This window comes from Pecten maximus, chromosome 2 (assembly GCF_902652985.1).
Source record: "Pecten maximus chromosome 2, xPecMax1.1, whole genome shotgun sequence".
In the NCBI taxonomy this organism is placed as follows: domain Eukaryota; kingdom Metazoa; phylum Mollusca; class Bivalvia; order Pectinida; family Pectinidae; genus Pecten; species Pecten maximus.
In genome coordinates, this window is record NC_047016.1 from 13,395,438 (window position 1) to 13,422,780 (window position 27,343).

The following is a 27,343-nucleotide window of genomic DNA, read 5'->3' on the forward strand; positions in this document are numbered from 1 at the left end:
TGTGTAGGATTCTGAAAATAATATATATTTACTGGCGATAAGTGTTTACATTGCTATTTTGTTATCTAAATACTTATTTAGTAACCTGTAAAATATATTTTAAATTCGTACATAAAGTAGAAAATTATAACAAAAATAGAACATGTGCCAAAAAGACACAGATTATTGGTGTATATTGTAGAACAACAGACGAGATTTATTGTAGGTAAGTTGGTATGATTTATGGAGAAGTGAGCTCACTGACAAACTCACTGCATCTATTTTATGAAGATGACATTGTACTAGTTATTAAAAAATATAATAATAATAAAGTCCTAGAGACTTCTTCCTGTATAAAATTGCATGTACATTTTAAATATAAATAATATAAATAATACAATACATTGATACATAAATCATAGTTCTGTTTTGTTGTTAACAAAACTGTTACCTTACATGAGATACAGTCATATATATAGAAATAGGTAATGGTAGTTAAAATTATATTGTTCCCTGCTCGGTGCCTCCTGGAGTTTCCCTTCGCTTTCTAAGAAATGTTGGTATACTGTTTGTACTAGAGTGAAGAATTACGGACGAAGCACATCCTAAAATGAAGCCTCCCAGGAGATTTGTTCAATATAAAAGTTTTTGTAACATTTTAAACCCGTGACTTTGGTTTAGTCGCTCTCGTCTAGAATTGTAGTTCTGACCATGAGTTCCGTTACCCGGTAAGGGTCACAGTTTGACGATGGACGCCGATCCTCCAGGTACCCTTGCTTGTCTCCCTGCCACCTGGCGGGGGATCCGGATACTTGCGCCTCTATTGGCGACACCTGCCGAAAAGTCATTTATATGAGCTGTTTCGTGTAGTCCCGTTAACCTTCGGGAATTGTCGGCACCTTCCGTAGGATCGTATCCTTTTATGTGAGTCATGTGTCTCTTTTCTAGCTTTGTGATCGCTTCCTCTATGTGTCTGAAAAAGTAGATATTAATCATTTATCATTGAGTCATTAGACGAGTGGAGTCCTATGCTAGTGAGTTACTAGACGAGGGGGTATCAGACGGGTGGAATCCTAGTGGGTTATTAGACGAGGGGTATCAGACGGGTGGAATCCTAGTGGGTTATTAGACGAGGGGTATCAGACGGGTGGAATCCTAGTGGGTTACTAGACGAGGGGGTATCAGACGGGTGGAATCCTAGTGGGTTATTAGACGAGGGGTATCAGACGGGTGGAGATCCTAGTGGGTTATTAGACGATGGGTATCAGACGGGTGGAATCCTAGTGGGTTATTAGACGAGGGGGTATCAGACGGGTGGAATCCTAGTGGGTTATTAGACGAGGGGTATCAGACGGGTGGAATCCTAGTGGGTTATTAGACGAGGGGTATCAGACGGGTGGAATCCTAGTGGGTTATTAGACGAGGGGTATCAGACGGGTGGAATCCTAGTGGGTTATTAGACGAGGGTATCAGACGGGTGGAATCCTAGTGGGTTATTAGACGAGGGTATCAGACAGGAGAAATCCTAGTGGATTATTAGACGAGGGGTATCAGACGAGTGGAATCCTAGCGGGTTATTAGACGAGGGAATCAGACTGGAGAAATCCTAGTGGGTTATTAGACGAGGGTATCAGACGGGTGGAATCCTAGTGGGTTATTAGACGAGGGGTATCAGACGGGTGGAATCCTAGTGGGTTATTATACGGTGGAATCCTAGTTGAATTCAAATTATCAAAAGGTTTTGATAAGGTGCCAGTTAAGGTATCAGTGATTCCTTTCTGCCTACGTATGAATTCGGGCAAAGCATCTTTCATTGCGATTGTTTATTCTGGAGTAGAGTAGGAATGGAGTTTCTATGATTCATGCTTAACGAAGACGACGACGACGACGTTGACGACAATTATTTCTGATTGATTGATTGATTGATTGTTTGATTGACTGACTGACTGATTAACTGATTGATTGATTGATTGACTGACTGACTGATTGTTTGATTGTTTGATTGACTGACTGACTGACTGACTGATTGACTGATTGGTTGATTGACTGACTGACTGACTGACTGACTGATTGACTGATTAACTGATTGATTGATTGATTGATTGATTGATTGATTGATTGACCGATGGTACGTTACCGGAGTCCGTCCTTCTCCCTCATCGCCAATGTACTGTAGTTACAGTGAGCACCGGAACCGTTCCAGTTTCCGGTGATAGGTTTAGGGTCAAGGGTAACGATGACACCGAAAGTCTTCGGCGACACGGTCCATGATATAACGTGCGATCCACAGGTGATCCCCCATCTCAATTCCTTCGCATGGTCCCACCTGGTACTCCCACTGAAAATCAGGACAATAACTTAAACCAATGCTACACAACAGTCAGCGAAGCGTCATAGCCGAAGTGACTTTGAAATGACACACAACTGTTGAATACAGCATGTCTTCACGTCATCAGATACTGTACTATGTTAAGGAACCTGGTGAAACTGGGGCCAGATCAGACACAGGAGGAATGACAACTCTTCTCATTCTTAGGAAGAAAGTATTATGGTCTGAAGTGATATGACCGAATGGCTATCCTGATATATCTGACAATATACAGAGATTCTACAGTAAGACAGAGATTTATATGACGTTAGATACCAACCTGCCCGGGCATCACCTCGGCGTTACAGCCAGCGATTTTGATTCCGGCGTACAGACATGCGCGGTAATGAGCCTCAACGATATCCCTCCCGTATACTTTGTTGGCTCCCACTCCGCAATAGTAAGGACCTGACAATACATAATTCAATAAATACCACATGTACTTAATTTATAGCATTGGTTGATGTTTTCGCCCATTGCCTCTCATTTGAGGAAAGGTGTGAGGCAGGCTTAACGGGTACGCTCCTACACATGCCTCTCGTTCTGTACATATCTAAATGGACAAAGACATTTGAATGTTTGCATCATTGGATACATTCAATTTCCCTATATATTCTGAAATAATAACAATTTAATTAATCAATGTATGTTTTTCTCTTTATCTACGAGCGATCATAGGAAACTTCATATTACGAAGTTGTCATTGAATCGTCAAGGAACCATCTCACGCCGGCGTAGCTTTTCTGTAATCTGTTTGAAAAGTGTTAAAATGCTTATAAGAAAGACAATGTCATGAAGACGAAGGGTTTATAGAAGGCAGAAGAGTTTACAAGGGAATATGATGAAGATACAGCGTCTCAAAACACTTAATACGTGTCAGAGGACAGCGCCAGTATGGCAGTCACGTGACATAGACTATAGACAATTGTTTGGGGAACTTGAGGTAGGCGGAGTAATATTCTGAACAGTTATCATGTAGTTTGTACAAGTCAGTCTTGCCATACATGATAACGATTTATAGCTGAATTTACAAGACACAGTTTACCAACCCTGTTCTTTAACTAAACTATTATATTGTGAGGTCCCCTATATGATATTTCAGGACGTCTATTTCGAAACACATCAGTTTAAATACAATTAAAGCACCTTATTCAAACATGCTTAATTGAAACAGACGTCCACGTGTTATGTTCTTATTTACAAATCTATATTAAATGGTGACTGTATTGGCGTTTCGGGAATACAATTGTAACAAAAGGATGCGTGATGGACAGTAATCGTACCTAGTTTTTATATACCACTGCCTCTGATTACAAATTAAAAATAAACATTTTGACATCATCGTGAGGTAGCCACATGGGCTTTTACTTGTTTTGGATTTCGTCTCAATTACCGATCTTCATGCATCTGTCAAAATCTTCATCAGGAATTGGTGCTCAGAAGAAACTATTGATAAAAGGATACCAATCTGAATATAGAAGGATACCAATATGAAAATAGAGTCTGTCAAGGAAACTACATTTGTATTTATAGAAGGATACCAATATGAAAATAGAGTCTGTCAAGGAAACTACATTTGTATTGATAGAAGGATACCAATATGAAAATATAGTCTATTAAGAGAAATAGTTATAGAAGGTATACCTATCTGAAAACAATTTGCTTCAGCACGCTCGATTGAACAATATATCTGATACGTTCGCTATTGTTAGATAAATAGAGGATATCTAACAGTGTCTTCAGTAATACCAAATATATTTCACGAGTGGGGCTAATATTTTGATATTTTTCACGAGTGCGCAGCACGAGTGAAAAATATCAAAATATTAGCCACACGAGTGAAATATATTTGGTATTACTGAAGACACTGTTAGATATTCTGTTTATTACATTTTTTATCAACGAAAAACCTACCCCGTATGCTAACTAGGCCTACAGCGATACTTTGTAAACAAAAAAGTAGTTTCCCGTGTCCAGGTGCTGATATATATGTCGGGCTTTCCGATTGGTCAATTATTTTGGTATTTTCTAATCATTAATTTGATTGGTCAAATCAGCAAAAGTGATATTTTTCACTAGTGAAAAATATCACTTTTATAGAATGAATAATTTTGATATTTCACTGGTAAAAATGAAATAAATATCGCGCATGAGGGGAATTATATAAATAATGCTTATATGGCAAAACTTTTTTCCAGGCTCATTATAATAAAATGTCGACAAATAGTTTTGTCAACTCCTCGGTGTATACAGTAAATCGTAATATCTTAATTTTTTTATTGATCGTATTTTTAAGAAATGCATGTTAGACAGACTGTGATCGCTGTGGTAAGGACATGCTTTAGACCGCGATCACTGAGACTGATGCACAAGGGTGGACGGCTACAGGAAGATTAAGATCTTTTTGAAAACATGCATTAAATTACAATCGTCTCTGTACGTACATTAGCAAACGTTTTACTGAATTAAGTAAAGGCCATATTGGCACGAATATATAGAAATTGCTCCAACATGTGACGGGTTTCTTCCATAAAAAACTCCATTTGATATGCTCTGTAATGCTGATTATATCTATAACTAATATACAAGAAGCCAGATATCCACAATGTATTCGCAGGTAAGAAAATTCTTGTCACGCCTTAGACTAGTTGGTGTTCTATATCTTTTGAAAACTCCATTTCTTTGTCCAATATTGACAGGACGTGTATAATGAACGATCCTAGTCACGATATCAATTTCATGTAGTTTAAATGGATAATTCAGAGATGTAATCTATTGTTCTAAAAGTATTTTTGTGGACAGTGGATGCTCGCTAAGGCTCTCTCGATTTTGGGATTGGTGTATAATTCCCCAGAGACTTGGTGTGTTATGCTGAGTAGATCATTCTTAGTGGTTGTGTGTTTACAAATACATTCTACCAAAGTATACGGGATTCAAGGAAAACTTCTGATTCTTCTGTCTCAAATACAACATTACTTCTACTCAGATCTGCACGGTTACCCCGCTGTGAATAACACACAAAGTACCGGATAAAATATTTGGCACTTATACCAAAGTAACACGAGGAAGAACATCAACGTTATTGCGTCGAGATTTGAATCCAGAATTTCCGTATCTCAGATGGACGATATAATTATTGAAATTATTCGTATCTCAGATGGACGCCCTACTTATTGAAATTTCAGTACTTATACCAGTTCACATCACCAATACATTCGGTAAAATACACTTGTGAACACGAGTTTTGGTATTGCTTAATGCCTATAAAAAGCTATGATCATTTAGGGTCATTTGTGAACACGAGTTTGGTATTGCTTAAAGCCTATCAAAAGCTATGGTCATTTAAAGACACTTGTGAACGAGAGAGCAAGTGACGTGGATAATTGACTACCGACTTACTGCGGGGTGTCTCGGTGCGTAACATACTAGAAAGCTGCTGATGCTAAACATGCGATATCAACGTTTCTTCCAGTAAATATTTGTGCTGTAGCTGAAGTAGACGGTGGTGCGGTATTAACCTTTCTTCCTGTATGTATTAGGGTAGTAAATAATTTAGGACACAGAATATTGGTTTGTTTGGTTTGTTTTTGTTTAACGTCCTATTAACAGCCAGAGTCATTTAAGGACGTGCCAGGTTTTGGAGGTGGAGGAAAGCGGACTACCCGGAGAAAAACCACCGGCCTACGGTCAGCACCTGGCAACTGCCCCACGTACATTTTGTAGGTTTCGAACTCGCAACCCAGAGGTGGAGGGCAAGTGTTAAAGTGTCGGGACACCTTAACCACTCGGCCACCGCGGCCCCGGACACAGAATAAGGATTGATGAAGAAAGTTGATGTATGATAAGCCAAACTATGCCACTTTGTAAAACCGCTAATAAAAGTATTGAATTTGTTGTTGTCGATGTTGTATGATAAAACACAGTTTAATGACCTGGGAATGAAGACTTAGTCTATGGATATGATAGCTGTGATAAAACACAGCCCATTGACTTAGGAATGAAGGTCAAACCTGTGTACATGATATCTGTGATAAAACACAGCCCATTGACTTAGGAATGAAGGTCAAACCTGTGTACATGATAGCTGTGATAAAACACAGCCCATTGACTTGTGAATGAAGGTCTAATCTATGGACACGGTAGTTGTGAGGATAAAACACGGCTTATTGGCCTGATAATGAAGGTCTAACCTATACACATGATAGCTGTGATAAAACACAGCCCCTTGACTTAAGAATGAAGGTCAAACCTGTGTACATGATAGCTGTGATAAAACACAGCCCATTGAGCTGAGAATGAAAGCATACTCTATGTACATGATTAAACACGGCCTATTGTCCTGGAAATGATAACAAATTACGTTTAAAACAGAAACCTACATCACAAAATTTACATACGTCTATATATTAAGGACGTTATTCATATGATATAATTTGCAGATGAAGAGCAATACCTGGCCGAGCTTTCAATACATTTTAATTAACTTAAATGTTTCGATCTCAAAACATTATTGTATTTAAGGGCTGTTTGAGAAGTAGATTGGACAGATCGGGTAACTAAAGCTATTAATAGTCAGTATGGTGAGAAAGTGGGGGCAGCAAATTGTTCAAGTCAGCATTTTTTGGACAATGGTCCGTTCCATTTTATATGTTTACACCGGAGACCCGGGCGGCAGTTGGATTCCCAACCAGCAAATGGACAACACATACACTACGGATTACCAAGTGTGATCAGAACTTCATCATTGGACTTGCTTAATTTACAAAGCTGGATCGCCAGCTATATACATTGTATTTATTGGAATACCAATACATGTGGACTTGATTTTCCTGTTATAATTTGCGAAACGGTTGATATTTTTTGAAACAAATAGGATAAGAAATCATTACAAACTGATTTAAACTCTTTGTTTTATGTCCTGCCATGCGTCCAATCATACAACAGTCCGAATCTAAACAGATACAGCAAAACGCCGTATGAAATACATGTATATGCACTATTGACTATTTAGTCAGGTGTACAAAGGTATGTCTCGGTTACAACCTTTATTTGGTAGAACACTTGGTTGTAAGATTCAGTCAGCCGTGACGGACACGTGACGAAGCAGTGGTAAATGTGTGTTAGATGCGTGGACGTCTTCTACAGGATGGATTTCCATACATACCCCAGGTGATCCGAAATGGAGGTTAACGTATTAGAGTCCCAGATTTAGGACCTACTAGGGCATGACCAATACTATATACTTTCCTTAAATGTTATAGTGCTAGGGCAGCCGGGATCTAGCTAGTTGCATACAGGAAACTTCAAAAATACTGTATATTAAAATCAATCAAAATAAATTAAAATCTGTATTAAGACTTTGAAGTTAACGCTAAATCAGCTGGTTTCATTATTGATACAATATTTCACCATGGGGTTATAATAATATTATAAGGACAGTTGAGGGCAGATAGTGCAATAACCACGTTTACAGTATATATGAAAATAACCCTCCAGTACACCTTCATATTTCTTATGGTAATTAAGTTTGTATCCCCCTCGCTTTAATAACTCTAGGTCTGTCTAAGTATGAACACACTAATGAAGGTCATGATCAGTGACCTCGCTCGTATAAACTTATTACTAAGTCGACGATCGATGAAAGAGATCACGGCAAGACTCGTGCTCTTCGTTAGTACACGAGAACTTGTATAGTAACAGTAAGATGTCACGACCAGAGCTCGTGAATAGGCTAACATGGTATCTCGAGACACCAATATACAACGTATATGATAGGTTGTCGTAAAGTAAGAAATCGTCGTCATTATGTGAGAACTATGGGGCTGTATTATATAAGTATTTTTACCACCTTGTTTTCGTTTTTATATTTTATCTGCACTATTAATACCACCTATGTATATGTACATTGAGGCATTGACCATATGATTTTAACTCACACAGTTTAAAATGCTATACACCACAACCATTTGAAAATTCCATTGGATACTAAATAACTGTTTGACACCGATATATTAAAGACTAACAACGAGAGGATGGCGATGTGTCTGGTCGATTGATGGCTGTGAGCTCTGTATCTGTTAATGAGTTACACTCGCCGTAAGGTTAGATGTATGGCGGCCAACTGCAGTAGAACATCATAACAGATAGGATATATATTCCACACACCAAACAGTCAGGTCTTCTTTACAATAGAATGCACAGTTCATAAAGTGCACGTTTACAACAAACTCCACAATTTACTTATTCTTCTCAGAGAGAGTCATTCTTCTCAAGAGAGATTCTTTCATGTGTTACGAGTCCTATGAGTGAGCAATCAGGGTATTTCAGCCCTGATATTCTTAACAAGGATGGATTTGATTTTATGTAATGAAGTAAACGATGGTTATACCTGTCCTAGGAGTAAGAGGTCCAAACGTGGATTACCATTGAAAACAAATTATCTTTGAAATTGTAAGTTTGATTTATTTTTGTTTTTCTTGTTTTATGTTTTTTTCTTATTTTTTTTCTTACTTTGAATGTTCACGAATACCAATTCTGTGGCCAATTTGTTAGTTTGACTAAGACTATAAGGACCAACGCCAGGAAATGCCTAGTTCCACGGACGATAAATAGTCGATTTGTTGAAGTCACAAGTCTTTGAGTGTACTCATACTTGTTTAAAGTGTGTTATGTTACAGTATGTATTCGCCTTTCTCAATTATAAAACTTGCTGTTTTTCATGTTATTCATACACTGTCATCATCACAATTTGCCATTCCAAGAACTGCCACTGCAATACTCGGCTACTCAATGGTTGTGATATATGAAAAGTAATTACGATAATCATTTAACTATCTAAATATTCTTTCTTTACTAAACTTTTGAAAAGTTGGGTTTTAAATCAAATGAACATGTGACATTATATACACGCCCAATCTGGTAAGACGAAACCGCTATTCGATTCAGTAACAAACAAGAATACCGACATAATAGCCAAACCATGCATAGTTAACACTCAAATCGATTGAACGAAGGCAAAATATGAACAAAAATATAGATTTACATGAAGACCAGGTGTCCCAGAGGTGTAAGCGTCTTCTGATTCATCAACATACGATGCTCGCCATACAAATATAGGTCAAATTCGGGTGAAGTCGATATATCAAAAGAGAGTGATGATCACAGACTCATTAGGTATAACTTCAAGTAGCAAACACGTCCGACTTCACATCGCTTACGGAAATAGAATATTTTCCGTATGTGATCATGATGTCGAACACTTCCCATTGTCTTCATCAACCCGCATATTTCGACTTGAGCTGTTAATACCTCGGTCAGTAGTCGACATATGTCAGGGAAATTTCAATTAATGTTTGGATCAAATGTATCTAACTCTCAATTTTTATTGTATGATGCTTTTTCTGTACAATCGTTAAAAGAGGCAAGGCTGACCATTTTACGTTAGCGTTCTCCCTGAAATACTCTGATCCAGAAGTAATACTACTCATGATAGACTTATCTGGCCCTGACTTCAGTTACGAAATAATCTTTTATTAATTCATTAACATACTGATTTAACGAGGGATGGTATTGTCACAGAAACAAGAGGGTCATGGCCCTTGACGGTCATCTGATGAATGAATCATATATACAGGAAATTCCACCGACAACACCGGAACGTCGCCATGGTCATCGACAACTGCCCTGCCCACCCGAAACTCACCAACCTCAAAGCAATCGAGCTGATTTTCCTGCCACCAAACACCACCAGTAAGATACAGCCAATGGACCAGGGGATAGTTCAGAACCTTAAAGTCCACTACCGGAAGAGGGTCCTGATTAAGTACATCGAGGCAGCTGACCGTAACGCCATCCCGGAAATCAACGTCCTAAACGCCCTTAGAATGCTGACTTATGCTTGGAATCAGGTGACAGAGAAGACAATCCAGAACTGTTTTCGCCATGCTGGCTTCACCACCACCAACTCCATCACCACTACGCCAACGTCCGATGAGCTCGACGACGATGAAGACATTCCTCTAGCCAGACCTGTTCGCCTGCCATGTACATTCGATGAATTCGTTTCCGTCGACGCCGACACACCTACCAGCGAACCAATCACCGACGACGACATCGTCAGCGACATTCAGCAGAAGAAACAGCCCTCCGACAGTGATGATGAAGATGACGATTCCAATCTTCTACCACCTAGACCTAACCCATCCACCACTGCCGTCCGCGACGCATGTGATATCATCATGACCCACTTGGAGAACTGCGAGAGATCTGACGATCTACTAGCCATGATGACTCACATCTCGGGAAAAATTTCAACCAACTTACTAAGGAGACAAGTCCGACAGCAATCCAAGATTACCGACTTTTTCAGTGAGTGCATGATGGTAACAGATAGACTGTCCCCAACGATAGTGTGTTACACTATTTTGCTCAAATGAGTATGGACAGTGCTTATAGTTACTTAGTGCTGAAATAAGACATCTAGTGCAAGATACGGACAATAGTGTTTTATATAGGGGTCGCGGTGGCCGAGTGGTTAAGGTGTACCGACACTTTAACACTAGCCCTCCACCACTGGGTTGCGAGTTCGAAACCTACGTGGGGCGGTTGCCAGGTACTGACCGTAGGCCGGTGGTTTTTTTCCGGGTACTCCGGCTTTCCTCCACCTCCAAAACCTGGCACGTCCTTAAATGACCCTGGCTGTTAATAGGACGTTAAATAAAAACAAACCAAAACAAACCAATAGTGTTTTAGTGCTCGTGTAAATGTGTTTTCGCTGCATATATGCTCCCACAATGTGATTAATTGTCATGCTTCAGTTGCTGCGACCTTCACCTTTTATACAAAGTCAGTGCAGCCGATCGTAATTTCCTGAACTGTTTACTGTTTTCATATCTTTTATTTGTCGAACAATCTAAATGGATTTTAAAGAAATAACGTGAGTACAGTATACAATGTACATGTGTATACACGTACAATGTATATTCTATTATGTGTACGACAATCTGTGTGTAAATCACTTATCTACGGCAAAGATAATTTTATTCGTGCATTTTGTTGTTTTATCTGTAACCGTGCATAATATTGTTTATTAAATAAATGAATTATTGTTATGTCAAATTTATTTGTTTATTATTATTCATTGCTTAGACCATATCATCAAGCACGTATTCAACATGCAACCAATGATATTCGGGTCAGTAATTTCATAATGACTCCGTATACACACGAACACGGATAATTTGAACCATCGGATAAGTCGAATATTTTGCTTGGTCCCGTCGACTTCGACTTATCCGAGTTTTACTGTATATAGAAACCTAAATTTTAGCAAATTTCACGTTTTTTGGGCCTCGCCCCTCTGTCGTCAGGGGTGACATAAGCCTAATTTATATGAAATATGATTGCTCACCCTCAAGGATGTTTCACACCATTTGGTAGTAATCCTCTTTGGGGTTAAGGAGGTGTAGCATTTTGAAAGTAAAGGTTTTACGCACGGCGGGCGGCAACGGACGGAGCACGATGGCTTTAAGGTCATCCTGGTCATTCGAGTCAGATGACCTAAAAATGCCACAGCATTATTCCTGATACTAAAAATCTTTATCCTGAACTTTCTGAGTTTATCAAAATGATGATATAGAGATAAATACATATCTTCTTCCATTTCGGACCTTACATTGACCTCTCGACCCCAATATTGGCCTTCGGAAAATGGCTTTTATTATTCAATATTGTATACTTAGTAATAATTAACAGCCCAATTTTTTTTCATATCTCTGCTTTTGTAATTAATATTTAAAAATCATAACGGCTCAGAAGAATTTTATAATTGTCCTATTACGCCATCTGTGACAACTGAGGTTAGGAAATAGGGGAAAACCTTTCTTATTGATGCAGATAAAAGAAGGAAAATTTATTAAATTCCCTTTACAGTCACAAACAATTCAAAATTACAGTGGTTTCAGACGAGAATCATACACCATATATTAGTTACAAACAATTTTCTGTTTAAAGTAAATATGTCCGATGTGTACCTTTTGTAATGGTGAACCAGAAACAACAATTCATTGCTTTGGGGAATGCAGATAAGCTCAGAGATTACTACAGAAATTTGAAAATCTATTAGATTTCTTGATAATTGCTCCTTTAACAAATAAGAAGTCTTTTCTATTTGGAATCACATCACCCCAGGCCAGCCAAGTGGATAATGTTAATTCTTGTCAAACACTATATCTATATAACCAGACGTTTTAATAATTCTTTAAATCTTGATAAGCTTGTTAACGTTATCAAAGACTATTTTCTTGCTCAAAAGTACATACATGTATATACATGATGGAAATATTCAGCATAAAAAAACGGATGTGTGAAATCAAGTGGAGGAAATGGAAGCCATTGCTGGAGTTGTCGTTAAAAAAGAAAAAAAAATGTTTCCCCCATTTATTCCTTTTAATTATATTTTCTTTATCGAAAAACATTTAAAAGCCTGACAGTGCCGAACCTATGTAATAGTTTTTCATCCTTATTAAATCTTAAACTGCTAGAGGATTAAAAATGTTCTCTGCCATGTCCTCACCTCTTCGTCTACAAGACGCCATATTGTTTGTTTTCATTTTGCTTGTAACACAGCAGCTACGTAAAATCTCAAGAGACCCGAATGGTTTGTTGTGAGGTTAAAGCTAGAGGGTTCCGCGAAAAGGGCAAATACTGGGTGTGTGGTGCATTATTAAATCAATGATGTATGGGTGACGATTACGGGTCGGGACGTCATAATGTATATGCAAAAAATGTATTTATTACAAAGTATACAATAAAGCGCAGTATTGTTATATTGTCTGTTTGTTTACATTTTAGTTGTCATTCATATAACCGTGATTAAATTGATTTTGCACCTATATACATATGGTATATCTCCTAAGTCCGGGTGGTCGGCCAAATACTTACCCTGAGGTCCAGGGAAGCCATTTTTCGGCCAGCCGTAGGGATGTCCATCATTGTCCAGTAAAATATACTCTTGTTCTATACCAAACCATGGTTTGTCCGACTTGGTCTTCTCCATTGCATCGTAACACGTATGGCGATGGTTTGTCTCTGTAAAACCGATATCAATTAGTGTTGGTTAACTATCCTAAATGTGAAGGATTTTTATACCCAAATATATAATATATCGGTGTAAGTAATACGTAATACCTGTTAGTTCATTATACTTAAAACCAATATATAATATATCGGTGTCACCTAATTATGCTAAATACCTGTTATTTCATTATACCCAAAACAAATGTCTGATATATCGGTGTCAGTTAGGTATGCGTAATACTTGTTAGTTTATTATATATGTAATATATTGGTACACAAAAACTTCAAAGAATACCGACATAAAAATAAAACAATAATTTAAACTCAAACTCGATAAACGAGGAAAAAAATAAAATAAAATTTACTTGGAGACTCTTGAAATAGTACAATAATATTAGGACCAGGTGTTTCAGAAGAGTAAACGTCTTCTATTTCATCGACACCCACCATACAAATCTTTGTCACCACGACACCCTCCATACAAATCTAGGTCACGCCGACACCCACCATACAAATCTAGGTAACGACGACACCCACCATACAAGTTAGGATAACGACGACAGCCCACCATACAAATCTATGTACGACGACACCCACCCTACAAGTTTAGATAACGACGACAGCCTCCATACATATCTATGTCACCAAGACACCCTCCATACAAATCTAGGTAACGACGACACCCACCATACAAATCTAGGCAACGACGACACCCTCCATACAAATCCATGTCACCATGACACCCTCAATACAAATCTAGGTCACCACGACACCTTCAATACAAATCTAGGTCACCACGTCACCATCCATACAAATCTAGGTAACGACCACACCCTCCATACAAATCCAGGTCACCATGACACCCGCCATACAAATCTAGGTCACCACGACACCCTCAATACAAATCTAGGTCACCACGTCACCATCCATACAAATCTAGGTAACGACGACACCCTCCATACAAGTCTAGATAACGACGACACCCTCCATACAAATCCAGGTAACGACGACACCCTCCATACAAATCTAGGTAACGACCACACCCTCCATACAAATCCAGGTCACCATGACACCCGCCATACAAATCTAGGTCACCACGACACCCTCCATACAAATCTAGGTCACCACGTCACCATCCATAGAAATCTAGGTAACGACGACACCCTCCATACAAATCCAGGTCAGCACGACACCCAACATACAAATCTAGGTAACGACCACACCCTCCATACAAATCTAGGTCACCATGACACCCGCCATACAAATCTAGGTAACGACGACACCCTCCATACAAGTCTAGATAACGACGACACCCTCCATACAAATCTAGGTAACGACGACACCCTCCATACAAATCTAGGTAACGACGGCACCCATCATACAAATCCAGGTCACCACGACACCCTCCATACAAATCAAGGTCACCACGACACCCTCCATACAAATCTAGGTCACCACGACACCCACCATACAAATCTAGGTCACCACGACACCATCCATACAAATCTAGGTCACGACGATACACTCCATACAAATCTAGGTAACCACGATACCCTCCCTACAAATCTAGGTCACGACGACACCCACAATACAAATCTAGGTCACGACGACACCCTCCATACAAATCAAGGTCACGACGACACCCTCCTTACAAATCTAGGTCCCGACGACACCCTCCATACAAATCTAGGTCACCACGACACCTCCTTACAAATCTAGGTAACGACGACACCCTCCATACAAATCTAGGTCACCACGACACCTCCTTACAAATCTAGGTAACGACGACACCCTCCATACAAATCTAGATAACGACGACACCCTCCTTACAAGTCTAGATAACGACGACACCCTCCTTACAAGTCTAGATAACGACGACACCCTCCATACAAATCTAGGTCACCACGACACCCTCCATACAAATCTAGGTCACCACGACACCCTAAATCTGGGTTAAGTCACAATCTAAGATGAGAGTTAGGAATGAAAATATTTCCAAACGAGACCATGATGCTGACCATATTTTTGTAAGTTGATTCTACTTTACACGTGTAAGAATATTATCACAGACATCTAACGACCTGGCATATTTGTCTTTCCCGTTTAACGTATGTAACCCCAATAGGAAGGTCGCCCCTACTTCAAATATAACTATAGTTGGTTGTACATGTCTACATACTATAAATAATACTGTGAAGTCACATTCTTGTTGATAAAATAGAAATATAATACTTTATTATCATAAAATTACCAACAGTTTATAATTCGGTAATATAACTCTTTTTGTCTTTTGTACATTGTCTATAGTTATACTACACGAGGGTTAGATAGTTTATTCCATTTTTTATTTTCATAATGTTCTTAATCCTGAAAAAAGTTTGATTTTTCATATTCTCTTTGTACTGTAGCTGCCTATTGAAGACTAACCATAGCTGCATACTTATAAGTTTGATTGACATGACTATACCTACCAGCGGGCGTATTGTCGTACTTGTAAACGTCACATAAACACAGCTTGTTCTGCCCCCTTCGGAAGGGATCAGGGAACAAGGCTACAGGATGTAGGTACATGTCCGAGTTACACCCTTCAGACTGACCAGTACTGGACCCGTCAAAGTTCCACACCGGACAATCTGTAATAGATGACAAGAGGAAAATTATACATCAAAATACATACAACGAATAAGGTTGAAGGAAATGATGGAGAGGATAAACAATAGATAAGTAATAAGGGTGATGGAGATGATGTAGATGATAAACAATAGATAAGTAATAAGGGTGATGGAGATGATGTAGATGATAAACTTAGCGTTTTAATGTGTTTAAAGCGTAAATACCTTCAATATATTGTCAATATCATTCAAACTGTGTCAGTGTATATAATACACAATCGATTACCTCAAAATCCACCATATCTCGTTCTGCATTGTCATGCAGCTACATGATACAGCTGGATATATGTATATTATATGTCAGAGGTTATCATCATGGGTCCAATGTAAATTATTACAACTACATACTATCAAAAGAAATGGCATGCAGACGGTGAATATAGGTTTTGCCTAATGCCTCGTCTTTTTGTCTTTTGTAGTAACATTTGTTAAAATGCAATAACGAGAGAAAGACTTCATATATTTACTCGATATCTGTTTAGGCCGATAACTAGCAGTGTTGTTACCTTAGAATCTTACGTATAACCAATTAGACAGACAGAATTACAGTGTTTTTGCTGGATATAAACTATACAGTACTTGTACATATATATTGCCAGAACTACAACATGCTTAAGTGGTAATTTCTCGCTACAATTCTTAGTACCAGTAGAGATAGAGAAACATCGACGTGTTGTTATACTGTATATATATTTCGTACCTTCCCTCTGACGTAATTTAAGTTTTCCTTTCAAAGTAAGGCACACAACATAACATGTTGGTTGTGTTTCTATATTTTGACACCGTTAAGTCGAGTACAAATATGATAAGGAAGATTGACTCTCGAGAATAATTCGATTGACTAAATGGAGTTTTGTGTTGAGATTTTGTCTTGAAATTTACATGAGCAAGCCGACCTTTTATATTAATTCGTAGCTAAAGTGATCAACATCCTTATAAAGATAAGGCCAATGTATCTTGAATAAAGATGGAATTATGTAATTAAATTCTCATGAATTTATTGACCATATCGATCTATATATACCCTCCAGGATCGTAAAATACCGTATAGCATGTTTTCTCAGATAGTTACAGATATACTGCACGACTCGGTGTATTTTATATCGTATAACTGGTTTATTTAGATCGTTACAGTTTACTGTACGACTCGGTGTATTTTATACCGTATAAGTGGTTTATTTAGATAGTTACAGTTTACTGTACGACTCCGTGTATTTTATATCGTATAACTGGTTTATTTAGATCGTTACAGTTTACTGCACGACTCGGTGTATTTTATATCGTATAACTGGTTTATTTAGATAGTCCAAGGTTTAATGGACTCCGTGTATTTTATACCGTATAACTGGTTTATTTAGATAGTCCAAGGTTTAATGGACTCCGTGTATTTTATACCGTATAACTGGTTTATTTAGATAGTCCAAGGTTTACTGCACGACTCGGTGTATTTTATACCGTATAACTGGTGTATTTAGATAGTTACAGTTTACTGCTCGACTCCGTGTATTTTATACCGTATAACTGGTTTATTTAGATAGTAACAGATACTGCTCGACTCCGTGTATTTTATATCGTATAACTGGTGTATTTAGATAGTTACAGTTTACTGCTCGACTCGGTGTATTTTATATCGTATAACTGGTTTATTTAGATAGTCCAAGGTTTAATGGACTCCGTGTATTTTATACCGTATAACTGGTTTATTTAGATAGTCCAAGGTTTACTGCACGACTCGGTGTATTTTATACCGTATAACTGGTGTATTTAGATAGTTACAGTTTACTGCTCGACTCCGTGTATTTTATACCGTATAACTGGTTTATTTAGATAGTAACAGATACTGCTCGACTCCGTGTATTTTATACCGTATAACTGGTGTATTTAGATAGTTACAGTTTACTGCTCGACTGCGTGTATTTTATACCGTATAACTGGTTTATTTAGATCGTTACAGTTTACTGCACGACTCCGTGTATTTTATACCGTATAACTGGTGTATTTAGATAGTAACAGATACTGCTCGACTCGGTGTATTTTATACCGTATAACTGGTGTATTTAGATAGTTACAGTTTACTGTACGACTCCGTGTATTTTATACCGTATAACTGGTTTATTTAGATAGTCCAAGGTTTAATGGACTCCGTGTATTTTATATCGTATAACTGGTTTATTTAGATAGTTACAGTTTACTACACGACTCCGTGTATTTTATATCGTATAACTGGTTTATTTACAGTAGATAGTTACAGTTTACTACACGATTCCGTGTATTTTATATCGTATAACTGGTTTATTTAGATAGTTACAGTTTACTGTACGACTCGGTGTATTTTATATCGTATAACTGGTTTATTTAGATAGTTACAGTTTACTACACGATTCCGTGTATTTTATATCGTATAACTGGTTTATTTAGATAGTTACAGTTTACTACACGACTCGGTGTATTTTATATCGTATAACTGGTTTATTTAGATCGTTACAGTTTACTACACGACTCGGTGTATTTTATATCGTATAACTGGTTTATTTAGATAGTTACAGTTTACTACACGATTCCGTGTATTTTATACCGTATAACTGGTTTATTTAGATCGTTACAGTTTACTGCTCGACTCGGTGTATTTTATATCGTATAACTGGTTTATTTACAGTAGATAGTTACAGTTTACTACACGATTCCGTGTATTTTATATCGTATAACTGGTTTATTTAGATAGTTACAGTTTACTGCACGACTCCGTGTATTTTATATCGTATAACTGGTTTATTTACAGTAGATCGTTACAGTTTACTACACGATTCCGTGTATTTTATATCGTATAACTGGTTTATTTAGATCGTTACAGTTTACTGCTCGACTCGGTGTATTTTATATCGTATAACTGGTTTATTTACAGTAGATAGTTACAGTTTACTACACGATTCCGTGTATTTTATATCGTATAACTGGTTTATTTAGATAGTTACAGTTTACTACACGATTCCGTGTATTTTATATCGTATAACTGGTTTATTTACAGTAGATAGTTACAGTTTACTACACGACTCCGTGTATTTGATATCGTATAACTGGTTTATTTAGATAGTTACAGTTTACTACACGATTCCGTGTATTTTATATCGTATAACTGGTTTATTTACAGTAGATAGTTACAGTTTACTACACGATTCCGTGTATTTTATATCGTATAACTCGTTTATTTAGATAGTTACAGTTAACTGTACGACTCGGTGTATTTTATATCGTATAACTGGTTTATTTAGATAGTTACAGTTTACTGCACGACTCGGTGTATTTTATATCGTATAACTGGTTTATTTAGATAGTTACAGTTTACTGCACGACTCCTAGTATTTTATATCGTATAACTGGTTTATTTAGATCGTTACAGTTTACTGCACGACTCGGTGTATTTTATATCGTATAACTGGTTTATTTAGATCGTTACAGTTTACTGCACGACTCCGTGTATTTTATACCGTATAACTGGTGTATTTAGATAGTAACAGATACTGCTCGACTCGGTGTATTTTATACCGTATAACTGGTGTATTTAGATAGTTACAGTTTACTGTACGACTCCGTGTATTTTATACCGTATAACTGGTTTATTTAGATAGTCCAAGGTTTAATGGACTCCGTGTATTTTATATCGTATAACTGGTTTATTTAGATAGTTACAGTTTACTACACGACTCCGTGTATTTTATATCGTATAACTGGTTTATTTACAGTAGATAGTTACAGTTTACTACACGATTCCGTGTATTTTATATCGTATAACTGGTTTATTTAGATAGTTACAGTTTACTGTACGACTCGGTGTATTTTATATCGTATAACTGGTTTATTTACATTAGATAGTTACAGTTTACTACACGATTCCGTGTATTTTATATCGTATAACTGGTTTATTTAGATAGTTACAGTTTACTACACGACTCGGTGTATTTTATATCGTATAACTGGTTTATTTAGATCGTTACAGTTTACTACACGACTCGGTGTATTTTATATCGTATAACTGGTTTATTTAGATAGTTACAGTTTACTACACGATTCCGTGTATTTTATACCGTATAACTGGTTTATTTAGATCGTTACAGTTTACTGCACGACTCGGTGTATTTTATATCGTATAACTGGTTTATTTACAGTAGATAGTTACAGTTTACTACACGATTCCGTGTATTTTATATCGTATAACTGGTTTATTTAGATAGTTACAGTTTACTGCACGACTCCGTGTATTTTATATCGTATAACTGGTTTATTTACAGTAGATCGTTACAGTTTACTACACGATTCCGTGTATTTTATATCGTATAACTGGTTTATTTAGATCGTTACAGTTTACTGCTCGACTCGGTGTATTTTATATCGTATAACTGGTTTATTTACAGTAGATAGTTACAGTTTACTACACGATTCCGTGTATTTTATATCGTATAACTGGTTTATTTAGATAGTTACAGTTTACTACACGATTCCGTGTATTTTATATCGTATAACTGGTTTATTTACAGTAGATAGTTACAGTTTACTACACGACTCCGTGTATTTGATATCGTATAACTGGTTTATTTAGATAGTTACAGTTTACTACACGATTCCGTGTATTTTATATCGTATAACTGGTTTATTTACAGTAGATAGTTACAGTTTACTACACGATTCCGTGTATTTTATATCGTATAACTCGTTTATTTAGATAGTTACAGTTAACTGTACGACTCGGTGTATTTTATATCGTATAACTGGTTTATTTAGATAGTTACAGTTTACTGCACGACTCGGTGTATTTTATATCGTATAACTGGTTTATTTAGATAGTTACAGTTTACTGCACGACTCCTAGTATTTTATATCGTATAACTGGTTTATTTAGATCGTTACAGTTTACTGCACGACTCGGTGTATTTTATATCGTATAACTGGTTTATTTAGATCGTTACAGTTTACTGCACGACTCCTAGTATTTTATATCGTATAACTGGTTTATTTAGATCGTTACAGTTTACTGCACGACTCGGTGTATTTTATATCGTATAACTGGTTTATTTAGATCGTTACAGTTTACTACACGACTCGGTGTATTTTATATCGTATAACTGGTTTATTTAGATCGTTACAGTTTACTGCACGACTCCTAGTATTTTATATCGTATAACTGGTTTATTTAGATCGTTACAGTTTACTGCACGACTCGGTGTATTTTATATCGTATAACTGGTTTATTTAGATCGTTACAGTTTACTACACGACTCGGTGTATTTTATATCGTATAACTGGTTTATTTAGATCGTTACAGTTTACTGCACGACTCCTAGTATTTTATATCGTATAACTGGTTTATTTAGATCGTTACAGTTTACTGCACGACTCGGTGTATTTTATATCGTATAACTGGTTTATTTAGATAGTCCAAGGTTTAATGGACTCCGTGTATTTTATACCGTATAACTGGTTTATTTAGATAGTTACAGTTTACTGCACGACTCGGTGTATTTTATACCGTATAACTGGTTTATTTAGATAGTCCAAGGTTTAATGGACTCCGTGTATTTTATACCGTATAACTGGTTCATTTAGATAGTCCGAGGTTTACTGCACGACTCCACCTTTTTACATTTGTATATCGTATTGCTAACTTCTCTTTTACTAGTATTGGTATTCCCATACTGTACTGGTATTGGAATTCATTTGCCGTACTGGTGACTCAATTAACATGTTTTACGATTTGCATGCATCGTTTTATAATCAAAATGATCGATTGATATGAAAATAAAAATGTGCATAGGTCGACAAAGTTTCCGGCACGGTATTGACACCAGCCATCAAAATTCATCAACAAGATCGCATTGAGTATTTTGACATTTTGATTGAAAACACAAACGTAACATCACGATATGGACTATTCTAATTCCAGTGTAGATCGCCTGCTGTGATATGTAAATCATACCACAGGAAAATATTAAAATTGTTGACGAACGATACATCAACGAGTTCAGCAATTTACATTTCACTGAAATCAAAGTTTATCGGTTGCAGATCTGCTTCTAAAACACTTAAATGCAATTTGCACGTGTCACTGAAGTTCACAACTGCTTGGTAGTCTATGTTTGACTGTTTAAGAGAATACGTGTTTTAGGGAAAAATTACCTACATTAAGGAGATTGTAGTGCATTTATCTTTGATTATGTTAACCACTGTTGCATGTTAATGACGTTATCGTCAATTGTAAGGACACATATATGGCAACTGTTGTACCCTGGTAATTGTGTGGACAAAGAGGACAAAGTTCTAAACCCCAAACTTCGCAGTTGTTCTAAACAAAACAAACATCACCATAGCTCTAAACAACAAACATCACCATAGCTCTAAACAACAAACATCACCAAAGCTCTAAACACCAAACATCACCATAGCTCTAAACACCAAACATCACCATAGTTCTAAACACCAAACCTCACCGAAGTTCTAAACACGTAACATCACCATAGTTCTAAACACTAAACCTCGCCATAGCTCGAAACGCCAAACCTCATCATAGTTCTAAACAACAAACCTCACCAAAGCTCTAAACAACAAACTTCACCATAGTTCTTAACAAAAAACTTAACCACAGTTCTGAACACCAAACCTCATCATATCTCTAAACACCAAGCCTCACCATAGTTCTGAACACAAAACATCACCATAGCTCTAAACACCAAGCCTCACCATAGCTCTAAACACCAAACCTCATCATATCTCTAAACACCAAGCCTCACCATAGATCTAACCACCAAAACATCACAATAAATTTAAATTACAAACATCACAATGGTTCTTAACCTACCAAACCTCCAGGGGTGGTACATATTTATTTTCAGTGCTTGATCTCAATATTATAAACATTATTATAAAGTATATAACACCGACAATTAAACTCTTAATGGTGACTTGTTCGTTACCTTTAGGGTTCATGGGTTCGAAGTCCATGGTTTTACACTTGCTCCTGAGGCCGACCCCCGTTCCGTCGATCCATATATATTCTACCTGGACAATGTCACATGGTTGTGGAATGTCTAAATACCGTTCCAAGACCTTTTTGGTCGTATTGCTTCCGGAAAAAGGAAGAATAGCTGCCATTTTGCTATTGCCTTAACTTTCTGAAATTGAGATAAATAATTCGAAATTATTTGAGGACAAAGAATATTGAGTACATTAACATACGTACCTACACATATCGGTCATTTCAGGTAGAATTTCTCTGATAAACATAGCATGCATCTTATTGTTAGAAGAGATATTTTATTTTACTTTATCTAGATACTTACATTGTATTGAGACTGTTAACATGGATCTGGTTGCAATCTATGTAGTCTAGTTTTTCACAACTTAAAACTATATCTATCTTTCATTATCTTTTATCTTCTTTTACGTCACCTAGATGTTTATACAAGGATAGCGTAAGGCCTGCGTGACCTAGATATATGTCTAGCTCGCATGACCTAGGTATTCATACCCGGTAAATGACCTTTACGCATCGTGTCATCTTGCATTGTATCCTTTTATTGGGTTACAAAAACGACTGACATAGATTATAAAATTAAACTAATTATTTATGTTGATGAACACACAGACCCGAATTCCTTGTTACAGTCACTTTATATCGTTTAAATAGTTTATTACAGGAATACATCACTTCAATAAGATGTTTAGCAGGTTTGACCTCCCTTCTTTGAAAATCGGGATGACCATGTTACTTAAAGCCTTCCTTTAAAGCTCAAAATGATTTCTAATCTGTTTATATGCGTAGGCTTTGAAGTTCCCATATTCCTAGACTCTCTTTCGTAGTTAAGTTTTGGTTTTTATGACATTTGATAAAGGGTTGTGATAAAGGAAGGTTTTTACACAGTGAACCACTGATGTAGGTGTTATGTATGTTGTATCCCAGATTTACCATTTCAGGTTTGTTGGTTACATAACCGTGGGCACATTCAGACGTATCACATTAGATCTGCATAAAATCAAAAGTTAGTGATGGTGTATTTGGACGTGATAGGAATTAATTTAAATGTGCATATCCTGGTTAATAGATTGAGTGTTGTGATAAACACTCGTGGTGATTGAAGGGGAATTTATCGTCGTATGTTGACATACAACATCATCTTACACGTGAAAGGCTCTGTCTATGTCTTTATGCATCAAATGTATATTATACATTTATTGCCCTGGTTGTAGGGAAACATGACGATTAGTTAACCTGCGGCAAGTCATATTTCCCGAGGGCTGGGTAAACAAATCGTCATGTCTCTCTACAACCAGGGCAATAGATTGTTTATTATACCGAAAAACAGAATCTACAAAATACAGGTTTGTTGGTTACATAACCGTGGGCACATTCAGACGTATCACATCAGATCTGCATAAAATCAAGAGTTAGTGATGGTGTATTTGGACGTGATAGGAATACATTTAAATGTGCATATCCTGATTAATAGATTGAGTGTTGTGATAAAAACTCGTGGTGATTGCAGGGGAATTTATCGTCGTATGCTGACATACAACATCATCTTACAGGTGAAAGGATATGTTTATGTCTTTATGCACCAAATGTGTATTAACAAATGTTCTGGCCGATAGTAACAGACGTGAGACCAAATGACCATATCAAAAAATAACGTTCCCTAAGTTGTCAAAAACAAAAAAAACACAAATAAAAAAATTCAAAAAAATAAAGAAAGAAAGAAAAGAAATAAATAATTGGCATTTAAAATTGATCAGTAAGGAAATGTATCATAATTAGGATGTGATCTAGAACAGATGAAAGTTCAAAGGGGACAACATACGTCACCGGAAGTGATATCGGACACACGTCAAACAGCGAAAACGTTCGCTTCGAGGTAGATATCTGCTTAAAAACTTATAAAGACATCTGATATGTATCTTCAGGCTATCTTTGATCAACACTTCGCTACAAATTTAGACGATGAGGATATTGGTTATAATAGAACTGTATCAATTGCTGTACATGTATTGCCACCTTCATCCTCACTTCACACACTCGCCTTACTAATATATAATATAAAAATGTTACCGCTAAACTAGTTCAGTATACAACCTGTAGAGATAACAAAGGGGGCGTTTCCTGGCACTGAGTTCAGAAAGTGATATCGGTCACACCGATAACTTTGAGAGGATAACGGTCACATATGAACCGACCGGAATGACCTGTCTTTTTGGACTTTGATTGGCATTATGGATAATAAAAGCATGTGTACGATTGTAAAAATTATTGAATCAGTCGTGTGGGTTAAGTGGTTACGCTACTAAGAAGCCCGAGTCTAAAATCGTAGACATTCAGGCAGACAGATGTCTAGTAGTCTACGGTTACACCAGACATATATCTGTCGTGCATATTGTCCGCTATTGATCAGTTTAGGCACTACAGAACTGCAGACATTACATTTTGAAAGACGTTTAACTACCGTGTATATATTTGTTCATGACTAGACGAATTTGAAAATGGCAAATTATTTATGAAAGATCTAATTTTTGAATATCAATTAAGGGCTTTTAGATTTTATAATACAGGTATCACTTCACTTATTTGCATAATAAATTATGTCAGCATGCTTATTAAAACCAGATCATTGTATTAGAAACAAGTCACGTGACTCATGGTTTTCGGTATGTTTTTTTTTATTTCACACTAGTTAGTAATTATGTTTTAAAAAGTTATGAAAGACACTCGACAAAACTGGTGTCGATTGTAACTTTTGAAAAATAACTCGTGTGTAATAGATACCCTACCGAACACTCGCTGTGTAACATCTGTATACCACGGGGAAGTTAATAACCATAACACAGACTATCTACTAGGTCTTAGCGAACAAACAATTATATTTAAATGCCGATATGTTGAAATGTTTACGTGTATAGGACATTAATAGGGTAGCTTATATGTAAAATAAGTCATAATGAGTCTGAGAGATTCCATAGGATCAATAGTTTCGCCGTGACAATTATATTGCTGTCAACACACACAGATAATGACTTGCATATCGAACCTGTGTGGTGATTATATTCTAGACTTCCTGGTATATAGAAATTACCAATGTGTCTAAAAATATCACATTGAAATCGAATGGAATGTGTTGTACTTAAAACAATCACGGTGTGTTAATGTTACAATATCATTTATACAGTGCAAGATAAAACAAACAAACAAACATTAGTGATCCGGTCCCTGTTAACAATAAACCGGTTTGTTTTCATGATAATAAAAGTCATACGGAATCGGTAAAACGCCCTTAAAGATGAACCTTTATTATATCATCTTAGAAAGCGGTTCATGAGTATTATCATCTAAAACACGAACTGACCTCGGGACTAGAGATCTTATGGATGAAAGATTCTTTTAATCTACACATGTGTGATCAGTGTCTCAAACCGATTTTTTTTTTAAATCTCAAGTTAAGGAAACAAGTATAAAAAACTTTTTTGTAGCGTTTGAAACTTTGATACTAGATACACATCCGTTATGATTCCAATTTAGCCATGTTTATGAGATCAATGCCTATTTATTGTTAAATAAATTCTAATTAGATGTAAGGGTGAAGTCTGCCCTCCGATGTTTGAAATGTGATCTGGGCTCAGGATCTGAGCGATGTCTAGGTTCTAGTCAATATTCATCAAGCAGTCTTTGTCTATCAACTTTTGACAACATTTAATACTGATCACTCTTGCTGAAACGGATAGAACCCGAAAAAACGGTGATCTGAAAGATGACCATTTCCATGTCGGGAATGTGAGCCCGTATCTTACGCACTATGATATGTCCACTTAATTGTTACCACTTCACACAATACACTTAACTGTTGATACATAAAATAGACATAATCATGTATTTATGATAATAATTACATACATCAAATTTTCGGAGTTTTTTCTTTGTTAATGCTCTATATATACATCAATGTCAACGTTGACTTAGAGATACTTACATTTATCTCGGGAAAAATGGAAAATCTGTCTTTGTTGGCCTCCAGATTTTGTTGTATGAACTGATACACCGATTTTCTGTTTATATACTGACACGTAACGCTTCGTAAGTCAACCAGGTGTCACCACACCTACTCTGTACGTACCAGTAGCGTACTTTCTATGTATTACTGGTTTATTTTCTATTTACGGGTCAGACATTACATCATACACAGGATCCAAAGAATAGAACTAGAACAAGTATGTGCAG

General features: G+C 36.8%; 1 protein-coding gene across 1 annotated transcript; it reads right to left on the reverse strand.

Annotated features, from left to right (window-relative positions):
* On the reverse strand, positions 1 to 27,324 carry LOC117318124 (glutamine synthetase-like). Its single transcript, XM_033873129.1, is given in 9 exon segments — positions 1 to 764; positions 766 to 952; positions 2,117 to 2,226; positions 2,228 to 2,317; positions 2,628 to 2,755; positions 13,289 to 13,435; positions 15,895 to 16,056; positions 23,058 to 23,255; positions 27,096 to 27,324. Coding segments are annotated over 8 exon segments (1,110 nt in total). The 5' UTR covers positions 23,236 to 23,255; positions 27,096 to 27,324; the 3' UTR covers positions 1 to 656.
* Between the last annotated feature and the right edge of the window lie 19 nt (positions 27,325 to 27,343).